General features: G+C 41.1%; 2 protein-coding genes across 2 annotated transcripts; both read right to left on the reverse strand.

Annotated features, from left to right (window-relative positions):
* Positions 1-417: 417 nt before the first annotated feature.
* LOC149213732 (uncharacterized) lies at positions 418-2,929 on the reverse strand. Its single transcript, XM_089389129.1, has 3 exons — positions 2,678-2,929; positions 2,283-2,555; positions 418-2,095 (listed from the first exon to the last, which is right to left on the reverse strand). The coding sequence occupies exons 1-3, from the start codon at positions 2,927-2,929 to the stop codon at positions 719-721; spliced, it is 1,902 nt and encodes a 633-aa protein (XP_089245255.1). The 3' UTR covers positions 418-718.
* Positions 2,930-3,078: 149 nt separating this feature from the next.
* On the reverse strand, positions 3,079-3,958 carry LOC149213733 (disease resistance protein Roq1-like). Its single transcript, XM_089389130.1, has 2 exons — positions 3,819-3,958; positions 3,079-3,727 (listed from the first exon to the last, which is right to left on the reverse strand). Exons 1-2 carry the CDS (start codon positions 3,956-3,958, stop codon positions 3,079-3,081), a joined length of 789 nt encoding a protein of 262 aa, XP_089245256.1.
* Between the last annotated feature and the right edge of the window lie 10,725 nt (positions 3,959-14,683).

The raw sequence follows: 14,683 nt of genomic DNA on the forward strand, positions 1-14,683 counted from the left end.
ACAATTGAAATTTTTTAGTATATAAGCTAATAATAATAAATTATATGTTTTAGCTGTTTCTAACAATATTAATAATAAAATTAGTGGTTTGACTAGGACCTTTGGTCAAAATTAGCCGTTGGCATTATAGTTGTTGGAGTCTCTGCACACTCTATTTAATCAAGCTAACCCGGATTAGTTCTTCAAATTGCGCTGACGATGAACCACACTGGTTGGTTCGAAACGCGTCGACAAAAGATTGGTTATGTGATTTTGCCGAAGATTATCTAAACAAAGTAATAGCTTCATAAGACGTCTTTCTAATATTTTCAAGTAATTTTTTATTTAATAATTTGGTTAAATTTATTAAAATTTAGATAAAAAAATTTTAATGGTTAACATTGTATAAATTTAATATTTCATAATTTGTTTCACGATACCTGCTGTTCACCAGCAAAGTTTTAGAGAGTAGTCTTAAGAGGGCACAAAGTCGCCCAGCAAATAGTGGAAATCCGAAATTCCCATACGATTTTCCCTTCAGCACCCCACGAGCAAAATTGAAATATCAGTAGAAGTAACGACAGAGTCCAAAATCTACAGTCGAAGAGAAGTACATTAAGATAGCTCTCTCAAGTATAAACCATTAACCAATGCTCCAACGTCCAGTGGGTAATGACAAGTGACAAACCAGTGGTCCAGCTGGTAATAACAAGTGACAACCCAGTCGACTAATTAAGACTTAGGATTCGTCACGTTCCCAATCTCCTTTGGGAAACGTTTCTAAATTGAAGCACCCAGTTAAGTTAGTACGTCGGAGGTTCCTTGATTCCCCAAAAGAAACCGGCAGCAGTCGCAAGTTGGAGCACCAAGACAAGTCAATATATTCGAGTTTCTTAAAGTTAGCAGTGTAATCTGGAAGCACATACAAATTCGACCACCTTGACAGATTAAGATATTCGAGGTTGCAGAAGTTCGCAAAGGAATATGGAAGCATCTTCATATTGGAGCACTGGGACAAGTCAATATGATGAAGGTTCGTTAAGTTTCCGAAGGAATCTGGAAGAAGCTTCAAATTGGAACACTGGGACAGGTCAATATGATGAAGGTTAGTTAAGTTTCCAAAGGATTCTGGAAGAAGCTCCAAATTGGGACACTGGGACAAGTCAATATGATGAAGGTTCGTTAAGTTTTCGAAGGAATCTGGAAGAAGCTTCAAATTGGAACATTGGGACAGATCAATATGATGAAGGTTAGTTAAGTTTCCAAAGGATTCTGGAAGAAGCTCCAAATTGGGACATTGGGACAAGTCAATATGATGAAGGTTCGTTAAGTTTCCGAAGGAGTCTGGAAGAAGCTTCAAATTGGAACACTGGGACAGGTCAATATGATGAAGGTTAGTTAAGTTTCCAAGGGCAGATGGCAGCTTCTCCGAATTCCAGCACTGGGACAGGTCAATATGTTGAAGGTTAGTTAAGTTTCCAATGGCAGATGGCAGCTTCTCCAAATCCCAGCACTGGGACAAGTCAATATACTTTAGGTTCGTCAGCTCCCCCACAGAGTTTGGGAGCCACGGCAGGCTGAAGCACCCTCGCAAGTTGAGGATCTGCAGGCCCGTCAGCTCCCCCACCGAGTCTGGGAGTCCCTGCAGGCAGGAGCAATGATACAAGTTGAGTTCCTCCAGGCCTGTCAGCTGCCCCACTGAATCTGGGAGCCCTTGCAGGCTGGTGCACCTTTCCGAGCTGAGGCTCTGGAGGCCCATCAGCTTCCCCACCGAGTATGGGAGCCCCTGCAGGCTGGTGCACCCTTCCAAGCTGAGCCTCCGGAGGCCCGTCAGCTGCCCCACCGAGTCTGGCAGCCCCTGCAGGCTGGAGCACGAACACAAGTCGAGAGTCTGGAGGGCCGTCAACATCCCAACTGAATCCGGCAGCAACATCATTTGTTCACAGTGTTCTAACGTGATATGTTTCAATGAATGCATATCATAGAATTCATTTGGTAAAATTTTAAAATAACTATTTTTCAGGACAATTTTTTCGAGCTGATTCAGTTTACCAATAGACTCTGGAACCTCTGAAAGGGGAGCATCAATATACAATTCCGTCAACTGTAGTGGTGCCTGCGATGCAATGTGTACATGAAAACATTAAATGTGTACATGAAAACATTAAAGTTGATTTGCCCCTTTAACTGTAACCTATTTGACATTGTGATAAACAAAGACAATTCTTAAATGCAAGCAATTTTTATAATTTGAAGAGAAATGTAAATCGATATCTGTCCAAATAAATTAGAATTTGTGCTACCTCAGATTCATATTGCCAGAGTGTTTTCAAATTCTTCCCCTCTATGTGTAACACTCTTAAATTCCTTGTTAGAATTGTGAAAGATATGGAGAAGATCGGACAGTTCTCCCATCGGAGATATATCAGTTGTCGTAACTCCCCAGCGTTGAACACGCGTTCAACAAAAGAAGCTTCACCCCTAAGCAGTTCCAACCTGCTTAGGTTGTAGTTGCCCGCAACGTTTTCGAAAAATTGTTCACTGCCATTTCCATAATCCATCATAATTCCTCGCACCTGAATGGTTCACTCGGAGTTGTTAAAAACATTATTTTTTCTTAAAAATATTCAAAACAAATAGGCAATTTAGATATCACAATGCTAATCTGAAAATCCGTGGAGAGCTTCAACATACGTACAGGCGATAAGGGGGAAAGAGTACGAAGAAGATTGACATTTGGTCGCGAAAGCCGAAGCGGATGTTCCTTCTCTGCTACATCTCTGCCGAGATCGCGGAGGTGGTCGTGCATTCTTATACACTCTTCACTGTCGATCTCGATTAGGCATCTGTTCTCTAAGTTGCAGAGACCCAGCCATCCTGCCCAACCTGATCCGTTCAATGTTCTGATAGCGGTATCTCTGTTCTCTCCTATAAAAAAAACAAGCGACATCTAAAAAGATCTCCCGCTCCTCTTTATCGAGACCATCACAGCTAATTTTAAGGATGCTATGAATATCCGTGGGAAGTATTCTTCTGATTTTGTCTAACTGTCTTTTCCAAAACTCAGAATCTTTTCCACGAATAGCCGCTCCAGTGACCTTAAGAGATAAGGGCAATCCCCATTTCAGGACAACCCTGGTCAAAGGCAACCAAGCAGAATAGTGATCTAGACTGTTGCCGGTTAAGGCCTGTTTGCTTGTAAATAGACGCGCCTAGAATTCCCGAGCTTGTAAGTACATCCATATTGCGAGAAGTAACCAAGATTAAACTACTGGCCTGAATGGTATCTATCACCGGTGAAAACAATGCGTCAAGTTGATCAATATGATCAACATCATCTAAGACTATCAGAGATGGGGGGGAGGATGAGAGATGCTTTCGGAGCTTCTCTATGCCTTCATCGGTGTTGCTTATTTGCACGTCCTTCAAATGAGCCAAGTCTTTAAGAAGTTGTGTCTGCAATGAACTTAAAGAACTCTTGGCTGCGTTTTCTCTCACATCAGACAGAAAACAAGATCGATCATAATTTGATGTGTGTCTGTTGAAGAATTCTTTTGCAAGGGTCGTTTTGCCTACCCCGCCAAGACCCACAATTCCCACAACCCTAGTCTTCTGGCTTTGCACAATTCTTTCCACACATTCTATTTTCTCATCCAGCCAAGTATCATATTCGGCTACATAAAAAGGTGTTTTACGAACCTTTCGCCACACTTCCTTTACGACCTCATCCACTAGCTGCCCTTCGTCACTGAACAATATGCACGATAATGTGATTGAGGAATATACCTTATGATTCATTAAATAACTAAAAGAAACTGGAGAGAGTATATGGCCCTTACCCGTGATATGCGTTCATATCAAAACCGCTTTTATATGAAACAACAGAGAGAGCATTCCTCCATTTTTCCACAGTGCTCGAGTCATGTCGTGGCTTTGTTTCGTTGGTATGAGGATCTAATGTTCTCTTCTTTTCGAGCATCTGCAGGTCTCGAGCATACTGACTCTGGACTACATCTCCACTCCGCGTCCAGCGAAGTTCCGCAGGATCGACATTATGGAAGACAGGAATAATTGTCGATCAAGATTCCACCATTAGTGCGAGCTCCTCAAGACACCATCTTGATTGGGCATATGTTGGAGAAAATATTGCAACATGCACTGAGGCGGTTCGAATAGCCTCTTTGATTTGAGAAGGCATGTCCTCTCCCTTACGCAATTCTGAACGGAGAAACTTTTGTTTTATTATTAAATTGTTTTTAAATGGATGGAAGGAACTAATACCGTAATCTGAACGGTGAAATCATGAAAGTTGCTGCATTATTGAGTGTCGCCGCCGAGTCACCGACCATATATTCCAGATCGTTTAGAAGATGTGCTGACCACAGATATGTGGGACCTAATCTTTATGCAAAAGCAATGCATCCACTAGCCCGAAACATGATTGATTTCTTAGGTTACTATCGATTATCTCGAAAGTACAAACACAGGTCTTGAGGGCAATTCCTATTTCCACCTCTATAGCAAAGTTAATGTTGTCTGACATGCAAGGGGAATAGGAGTTGCCTTGCATTAACATGCCAAAGTCAACTTTGAGGGAAATATAAATACAAGGCAACCCCTATTCCCCTTGCATGTCACACAGCATTAACTTTGCTATAGAGGTGGAAATAGGAATTGCCGGTCTAGAGGGTTATTAAATTGAAATTGTTGAATTAGAAAAGTTGTAATTTGATTAAAATAATAATTTATTTATAAATGTTTTATTTAAGTAAAAGTTATTTTGGATAATTCTTGGTGGCAAGCTTTTTACATGAGAAGTTTTCTAGAAGAGATGTTGGTTAATTCATTGGTTTTACTTTCAAAAACTTGAAGGAATTTGAAGAATAAGTATAAAATTACTTTGTGGGATTTGATCCCAAAATCACTGATTTGTAAATACATACTCAATGAAATGTTACTTAGTTGAAACCATGCCCAAATGTTTGATATAAGCAAATAAGCCCAAAAGATTGAAAAGTTACAACTAAAACTATAATCAGCAGCCCCGTTGTAAGGCCTTCGTTGTGTCGGTCGTGGTTGGGCGAGCAGGCGCGGTTGGGCACGGTGCGCCGAGCCACACGATGGACAAAGAGCACGGGTGCACAAATGGGCGGGCCCGCGAGTTGAACTGCACGGGCAGGCGCATGGGCGGGCGCGCGAGCTGGAGTACACGCGGGCGGGCGCGCGAGCTGGAGTACACGCGGGCGGGCGCGCGAGTTGAACTGCACAGGTAGGTGCATGGGCGGGCGCACGGTACACAGGCAGGCGCGAGCTGCACGAGCGTGCGACGATGGATATGCGACGATAGTGCTAACTTGGTGAACGACTGAGTGTTATGCGATGGTTTATACCCATGCCTTGAGCGTTTGCGGTGGAAGGGTGGCTTACCTATGGCAATGAGGGTGTGGCCGACTTGTAGAGCACCCAAACAATGCGTGTGAAGGGGTGTGTGGGCGGTTGGTTGGGCAGCCCACCCACACCCCACGATGGGTATATATACTTGTGAGTTGAGCATTCAAACTCATCAAATCAACAACACATTCGATCAAGGATCTTCGCTCTTGAAGAGAAGTACTAGTGCACAGTTTCGAGGAGAGATGAGTGCATAGCTCATGCGCCCTCCTTGGTGGAACGCACTTAGTGGAAACGCTCACGGTGAAAGGTGAAGGTGTTGGGCAAGACATGCCCGGGTTGATCGTGCGGTTGTGTTGTTGTGCCGAGACTTGACAAGGGTGTCTTGGTGGCTCAGGTGAGCACCCGCCCATCGTGCAAGGAACGCACACACATTGTAAAAGGTTGATTTGCCGATGTTGTAAAAGTGACTAAGTATAGACTTGGACTTTGCCAAGAATACTTGTGAAGCTTGTATTATTGAAAAATGATTGATTATTATATATTGTTGGGCAGACTCGTTGTTCAGGGAGTTGCCCCTCCCTTTATACTATGCAATTATTGTTCTCTTTTATAATTGTTGTTGATAATGAATGAGTATGGGTGTTCATTAGTATAAAGGCTAACATAATATTACTTGGTTGCACAACACAAACTAAGTAAGGAAAAGTGAATTAGGCATAGTCCATGAACATTAGTATTGGTGAAAAGAAAGTGTTCGGTGGTGCCGCACCTCGCTATAAGCGGTTGGAAGACTACCGCAGGTGTAGGGGCGTGACAGGTGGTATCAGAGCTGCTGATTCGGGCATTGAAGGTTGAAGCTACTACACACCTCCACTTAAGTGAAGGTGGTATCGAAGCAGGTTGCTCATGACAGGTAAAGCCGATTCAAGGTTTGAAGCTGGTGAGCAGGGTTGCTCATGACAGTGGAAGCAGGTACTTGTAAGTGAAGGAAGCTAGTTTCACATACAAGTGGAACAAGGGCCGGTTCGTAGTTGCAGGGAACTTGGTGAAGCTGGTAAATGGTGAAATAGGTTTAGCAGGGGTGAAGCCTTGTGCTTGGGCCAAGCCGAACGACAAGGCATGGCAAGTTTGGGAGAATGCGAAGGGAAGCTCTTGCTTACCTTATACAGGTTGAAGAGGTTGAAAGAAGAGAATCCCCGGATTCGAAAGGAACTTGAAGTCTTGGAAAAGAATGTTGAAAATGAACCTCTTCAACTTGGTTGGATAATGGAGCAAGATGAAGTTGCAGATTGTGCTATCAAGGAAGAGGAAGTGATGATGATTGAAGATGTTGCAAACATGACCATGATGGGGGATGAACTTAAGATTGATCAAGTTGGACCAGGATCGTGCAGTTTGCAGACATGGATGAATGAGGATACTCATATGGAGGAACCTCATGGTGATAGTACCACTGATACTTATGTTTCATTTGGACATTTGGTGGATGGACCGTATGCAGGGAAGGGCAAAGCTAGTTTGCCGATGCAAGGGAGCATCTTACCATGGATGTCTATGATGAGACCTTGTATGGAGAAGCAAGGATTGTTGAATGTTACACGACTTGTTGGGGTTGTTTGTGACGTTATGGTAGAAGGTGCAACAACCCGTGACAAGGGAGGAACATGATGATCGTTGCGGAGGATTGGGTCATGCTTTAGCCACATGGAAAATTAGCTAAGTGCCCGGCATGACTCATGGACAGATTGAAGGGCACACATTTGATGATTCTTGGGTGGACTTCTCATGGCCAAGACCAAGAGAAAGTCTTGGTGGAACATTTAGTGGGAGAGCTATGATGGAGAGACTCATGAGATGATGATATGGTTGGGTGACCGAGTTCACTAGACCGAAGATAGTAGACTTGGATGAGATGACCGATTGTTGTGATGGGTCTACTTGGTTGGACTACATGGACAACTTACAGGTAGACATGGAACATGGCAGTCTTATGCAGGGACATTATGTGGGAGCACTTGTAGAGGTGTCACTTATGGACATCCAATGAGGAGTGCCAAGGAAGGGATGTTGTGCAGATGGGTTTGCTAGTGTGACATGGAGACTTATTACTTATGAGCCGATGGAGAGGTTGTGCACTCTTTTACAACAAAGCCATGGACTTGGATGGAGTTATGAGCAGGCTATGGAGCATTCCTACTACATGGAGAGCTGAGGCATCTTGCAGAGACCTTTGGGCTGAGACTTGTATGCTTGCTGAGATATTGGTTGGGGATGGTTTATGGAGCTCATGATGACATGAGATTGTTGTAACTTTTGGGGACTTCATATATGGTCGACTTAGAGGATCTGATGCATTGAGAAGCTGAGGTTAGAGACTTTGATGCAGGATGGGATGCATACTTTCAAGTACATGTATGGGCATGGCTTGGAAGAGTGACTTGACGTGGAGGATCGATATGAGACACTTTGGAGTGATGAAGTTACAATGATGATGATGCCTTGGTGGCAACACTTGGACATGGGTTGAGACGAGACTCAACCACTTTTGACACATGGGAGCTAATTGTTCTATGATCATGGGCAGCACATGGATAGATGAGATAGTTGTATACTTGTTTCTATGGCAGACTTTAGGGATGACACATTGTAGATATGATGGAGATTGCTTCATGGACCTAGATGTGGCACACCGAGAGTTGGAGGTTGATGAGATGATCTCTTCATATGGAGGAGACACACACATGGATGATGATGTTGGGATAGATGTGGCTGATTTCATGTAGCATATTAACACCAAACATCATGCATAGCATGTTGCAGATGAGATAAGGACTACTTCATGGACCTGAGCATGGCTTACACTTATATGGAGATGAATTCCTTATCAAGTTGAGGATGTGGCAGGATGTTTTGAGAAACGAATGATGGTGACATGAGATGTGCATTCTCATGGTTTGGATGTGACAGTTGGATTAGCTACCCAACTAGTTCAGGCATGAGGGCTAGCAGTGTACAGAGATGTGTTAGCATTATGTTGGAGTATCATGGCAGCAGCTCACATGATGACACATGATGGAGTTGACACGATATGTTGCAGTGGGCATGTAGTTTGGTGGAAGGGCCAGCCTTCCTTGATGGAGAGCAGCATGTGGAGATTGTGACAGGGTGATCGATGATCATGGATTGAGATGATCTCTGATGTATGGCATACCGATGAGGTATATACCTTGGTATGGTTATCTTGGTGACAGTTGGCCACTAAGGTGAAGACATGATGGAGATGAGGTTCTACATATGTTACAAGGATGTTTGCTGCATGTGAAGGAGTTGACATCATGGGTAATGATGATCTTGGTAGATGGCTATCGAGATGATATGTTGTCGAGGACGACAACGATTTTAGGTGGAGGAGGATGTAAGGCCTTCGTTGTGCCGAGCGTGATTAGGCGAGTGGGCGCGGTTGGGCGTGGCGAGCCGGGCTGCATGACGGACAAAGAGCGCGGGCGCGCAAAGGGGCGGGCGCACGAGTTGAACTGCACGGGCGGGCGGGCGGGTGCACGAGCTGGAGTACATGCAGGCGGGAGCGCGGTGCACGGGCGTGCGCGCGATGCACAAGCGGGCGCATGGTACACAGGCGGGCGCGAGCGGCACGAGCGTGCGACGATGGATATGCGACAATAGTGCTAACTTGGTGAACGACCGAGTGTTATGCGATGGTTTATACCCATGCCTTGAGCGTTTACAGTGGAAGGGTGGCCGACCTATGGCGATGAGGGTGTGGCCGACTTGTAGAGCACCCAAACAATGCGTGTGAAGGGGTGTGTGGGTGGTCGGCTGGGCAGCCCACCCACAGCCCACGATGGGTATATACAATTGTGAGTTGAGCGTTCAAACTCATCAAATCAACAACACATTCGATCAAGGATCTTCGCTCTTGAAGAGAAGTACTAGTGCGCAGTTTCGAGGAGAGATGAGCACATAGCTCATGCGCTCTCCTTGGTGGAACGCACTTAGTGGAAACGCTCACGGTGAAAGGTGAAGGTGTTGGGCAAGACGTGCCCGGGTTGATCGTGCGGTTGTGTTGTTGTGCCGAGACTTGACAAGGGTGTCTTGATGGCTCAGGTGAGCACCTGCCCATCGTGCAAGGAACGCACACACATTGTAAAAGGCTGATTTGCCGATGTTGTAAAAGTGACTAAGTATAGACTTGGACTTTGCCAAGAATACTTATGAAGCTAGTATTATTGAAAAAATATTGATTATTATATATTGTTAAGCAGACTCATTGTTCAGGGAGTTTCCCCTCCCTTTATACTGTGCAATTGTTGTTCTCTTTTATAATTGCTGTTGATAATGAATGAATATGGGTGTTCATTAGTATAAAGTCTAACATAATATTACTTGGTTGCGAAACACAAACTAAGTAAGGAAAAGTGAATTAGGTGTAGTCCATGAACATTAGTATTGGTGAAAAGAAAGTGTTCGGTGGTGTTGCACCTCGCTATAAGCGGTTGGAAGACTATTGCCGGTGTAGGGGCATGACACCCATAATTCCTAATAGTTGACAGACTCAAGAAAACAGAAGGGAAAAAAAAGAAGAAAAGGACACATTCGTGATAGCAATAGCAAAGTTACGAACCTTTCATAGTTCATTATCAAGCATTGCAGAGTACATAATGAAATAGATCAGCTATAGCAAAGTTACGAACCTTTCATAGTTCGTTATCAAGCATTGCAGAGTACATAATGAAATAGATCAGCTACTTGTTTCTTCGATTAACAAATAATCCTCGTAGAATTTTGATAAAAAAACTACTTTGGTTTTTCAAAATTAAGCAAATAATAATTGATAAATAAATTATATATAACTACTTTGGTTTTTCAAAATTAAGCAAATAATAATTGATAAATAAATTATATATATCCAAGTCTCAATGTAGAAGATTAATTATTAATGGGGTTGCTTTGTTCCTATATATTGAAGTTTGAGGTTAAGAAAACAATAATTGATAAAACTTGTATATATCTCCAAAGTCTCAATGTAGAAGATTAATTATTGGTGGGGTTGCTTTGTTCTTATATACTAATTGATTACTTCACTGGTTATGACAATATCTAAAGATGTAGGATAAAAGAAGCACATAAGTTAGAATAGATCGATTTCTTAGGGCACAATACAACCTAATTCCAGTGCTCTGTTTATAAGTTCATTCTTGTAGGTTGCTATATAATACTCATTGCGGTTATGATAATAAGTCAGATTCTTTGTTTCATTTATTTGTTTAACATTTGATTCATAAGTGGGATTAGTTTCTTTGATCCAATTACCTTTTAAGTTTTATGTTATATGTGTATGGTTATATGTGTAGTTGCATAATATTTGAGGTTTTGATCTATAAGTCAGATTATTTGTTTCATTTATTTGTTTAACATTTGATTCATAAGTTGGATTAGTTTATTTGATCCAATTACCTTCTAAGTTTTATGTTATATGTGTTGTTGCATAGTATTTAATGGTTGCAATAAAAAATAATATTATTTTTGAAGTGGAAAGATGCATTGTTGTTGGAGGACTGACTCTAGGGCTGTAATGGGTAAAAAAAGGAGTTTCCAGAGGGAGAACTTATTCCATAGTTTTGTATATAAAAACTGGGTTTTTTTATGCCACATGTACAATACTCTACAAGAAATAACAAAGAGAGAGATACCTCCATAAAAGAGTTTCCAGAGGGAGAACTTATTCCATGGTTTTGTACATAAAAATTGGGGTTTTTTTATGCCACATTTACAATACTCTACATGAAATAGCCCCAAAAGAGAGGGATACCTCCATAAATGTTGGAAACAAAGGGCTTCAATGCTTAGCATCCATCCTCCAAAAGTGCTTCAAGGGTAAACACTTCTGCAATAAACACTTTCAAATATGTGTGGAGCTCCAAAGTGGATACTCCAGCCTTCATAGGCCATTCCAAAGACTTGCATCTTCCTCCAAATGGTCGATTCCTCTAGCAATTGAGGAACCCAGTAAACCAAGGGACTGGCATAAGCATCTTCCTTAAGAAGTGAAACAGTCAACTTATTATGGAATTTGTTTCATTGGAGTGCTCCATCTATTGATGTATCTCCATTTGAATAGGTTCCCTTCCACACATCTCCATGTTATTGGTTCAATGAACCCACACGTGGAAGGCATCTATTTAGATGATATACTACCTATTAAACATTTTGTTTTTGGAATCAACCAATATGGTTGAAGCATCATTGCATCAATTGAAGGTACACAAGGATCTAACATTTTCAGGTTCTAATACTACTACATAACTTATACTTGGTCAGAAAGGTGTAGAAATATTCTACATGTTTGTCAGTACTTTATAACAATAACCAATAACCAAAATGCTATGGTGACAACATATTGCTCACAATTATATATTCACACTTCATTATTGAACACGTTATCAGTGTGCAGTAATAGTGGATGTTAGTTTAATTTAGAGCCACAGAGGTCCCTGCAGATAAGACAGCCCAATTGGCAACCTAGCACTCAGCATCACCTAACCTTATCAATGACTCATAATCATAATACTACATGCATGAGCACAAGTACTGTTAAGAACATGACCTCAGGTTGGCATGACCTCTTACACTCCTATATGCTATGACGCATGCAAGCAAGACCCCGATGTGCATGGACATGACTACAAAACTACAAGTTAAGCAATGGGATGCAGCAACATACTTGATGCTGCAATCGGACCCATAATTTATTCATCTCTGTAAAATTTTGAAGTACAAACTCCACTGCGCCCATTACAGTCCTCCCATCACTGCAAAATAAATTATTTTCATCAGTAAAACACTTTATCCAAACATAAAATATACATCAGAACGCAAACAATCAAATAAATGGAGCATATTACAGACTAGCTTCAAAAAATATTGCTTGAGGTCCAAAAATGATATTAATATTCACGTGGATTTATTGAACAGTTTGGCAGGTCATAAAATAAATAATCAAAATGGAACTAAAGGCCGTGGGAAAAAACAGTGTCACAATTTATCCAACATGAAATAAACACTGTGGCATCCCACCATAAAATGAATCATTTCAAATTTAAAAAGAACAATAGAGTCTGGAGGAACATTGCAACACTAAATAGTAAATACTACAAGTTCCACTACTGGTAGAGTTTTCCAGCATCAATCCCAGAGTGAAAGGGAAAACAAATCAAAGCATAATAAAAAGAGAAATGTTGAACTATCATCCATCTAATCCCCACTTTTCAGTCTGCATTTCATCATAGCTTCCTTTCTAGTGTATACTTTCCCCATGCAAACCAAATCACATGATTCGCCAAATCTCAACAGTGAAGTTCAAAAGTGGGCAAATTTGAAAAAAGGCATTGAAATTTGTTAATATTTGGGAAATTTTAACGGAAAATCAACTATGATGGGTCATCAAATCTTACGTTTGAGTTGCACCACATATGAAAGATATTCATTCTATTAAAAAAAAAAAATCAAACCAAAGAATTAGCCTAAATCTAAGTCTAACCTACTCAACTCGTATTTCCTTTCCCACCACCATGAGACCTCTCCTCAACGGTTCAACCTCTCTCCTAACTCAAACTATTCTACACACTACAACACATATTTTCCAGTTCAACCTCTGTTACAGGCTACACGCTCAATGCCACTCTCTCAACAAAGCCAAACCCTATCAGAGCTCGTTCTGTTACAGCCTCTGGAACATCTACAGTCTGCCTCGCATACAGTGCTTACCAACTGCATATCTCATCTACCCATTTGAAATAAGGAACCAAACATAGCTACAAAAACAAGTACAACCTTCTCTTTCCTATTGTATTTGTATATATGAGGCAAATAATAGTTAAAGAGAGGATACATTAATGAAATACAAGTAGGGAAATTATTTGGGTGCAGAATGATACCACAAACTATTTATTAGTATTATTTAATGATTTCCCAGAAAGGAAAACTACTTTTCGCTGTATATTTTCTTGATGAAAGAAAACCTGCTTAAAGCAATGTGAATGTGGAATGTAATCTAACAAGGCATTTTATGGTGAAACAACAATAAGGGCATAGGATATGAGAGTGACATTGTCATTCACACCACTATTAAAGACGACCTGACCTTTTAGCTCATAATTTTTTAACATGTTTTTGCATAAATTAAAAATGCTTTAGGTAAATTCCATGATATGTATGTAAATTCTGTGTCTAAACCTTCTCAAAACTATAACGATGTTTCTAAAAATCTTATAAAGTGCTCAGAATTTTCCTGAACATATTGTCTCATGGACAACTATGATTTGTGCATGTGCCCAGGTTGGGTTTGGTAGGGAAGCTGTCCAGCTCTTTGAGAAGATGCTACAAGTAGGTGTGAAACCAGATCATGTCACGTTCACTGGTGTTCTCTCTGCTTGCAACCATGTAGGCTTAGTGGATGAAGGCCATGTTAACTTCCATTCCATCAGTGAAGAGCATTGCCTCAAACCAAATATAGACCACTATACCTGAATGATCTTCTTGCCCATGTTGGGAACATGGATAAGGCAGAGAACTTAAGAAACAACTTACCACATGAGTGTGATCCTCACATGTGGGGAATACTAATTAGTGCCTACCAAAGGTATGGCAATATGGAGATAGGAAAACCTGCAGCAGAGTGCCTTATTGATATGGAACCATATAACATTGGAACATATGTGATGCTCTTAAACATGTATGTTGCTACTGGAAAGTGGGATTTAGGAATAATATTCAATTTATAACCTGGGACTTAATTTTGGCTTCTGAATGCTTTGTTCTGGAAGGAAGAAAACCAATAACATGACTGGTCTCATGTTACATGAACAAATCTACTACACGTGATCTACTTTATTCTAGCACCTTGAGAACGAAGACTATTTTCCAGATAAAATTTGAAGAGGTTGTTTGCACTCTGATTTGAATGCATGGAAGTTTTAGTGCAATATGTCTATGCCATGTTCTAACCTTTGTAACAATAAATTAACTCCCAATTTCTTTGTAACATGATCTTGTGAACACTTATGCAGGTTTCTCAAGGTTATTCAACCTTCGCTGATGGGACATGCTGTGAGACAAAGCATACTATGAAAAGTCATGCTATGAGACTCTTAGAAATTACAGTAAGACGACCCAGATGATTGTATTCGAAGAAAAAAACAGGGTTTCTACGGATTGAAGAAGAAAAACATGGTTTCTACGGATTGAAGCAGGACATAGGGAGAACAGAAGCACTGATACAACATATTGTCGTCGA

The sequence above is a fragment of the Pinus tabuliformis genome, chromosome 1_1 (genome assembly GCF_031772625.1).
Source record: "Pinus tabuliformis cultivar Carrire ecotype Pingquan chromosome 1_1, CPIR1, whole genome shotgun sequence".
NCBI lineage: Eukaryota > Viridiplantae > Streptophyta > Pinopsida > Pinales > Pinaceae > Pinus > Pinus tabuliformis.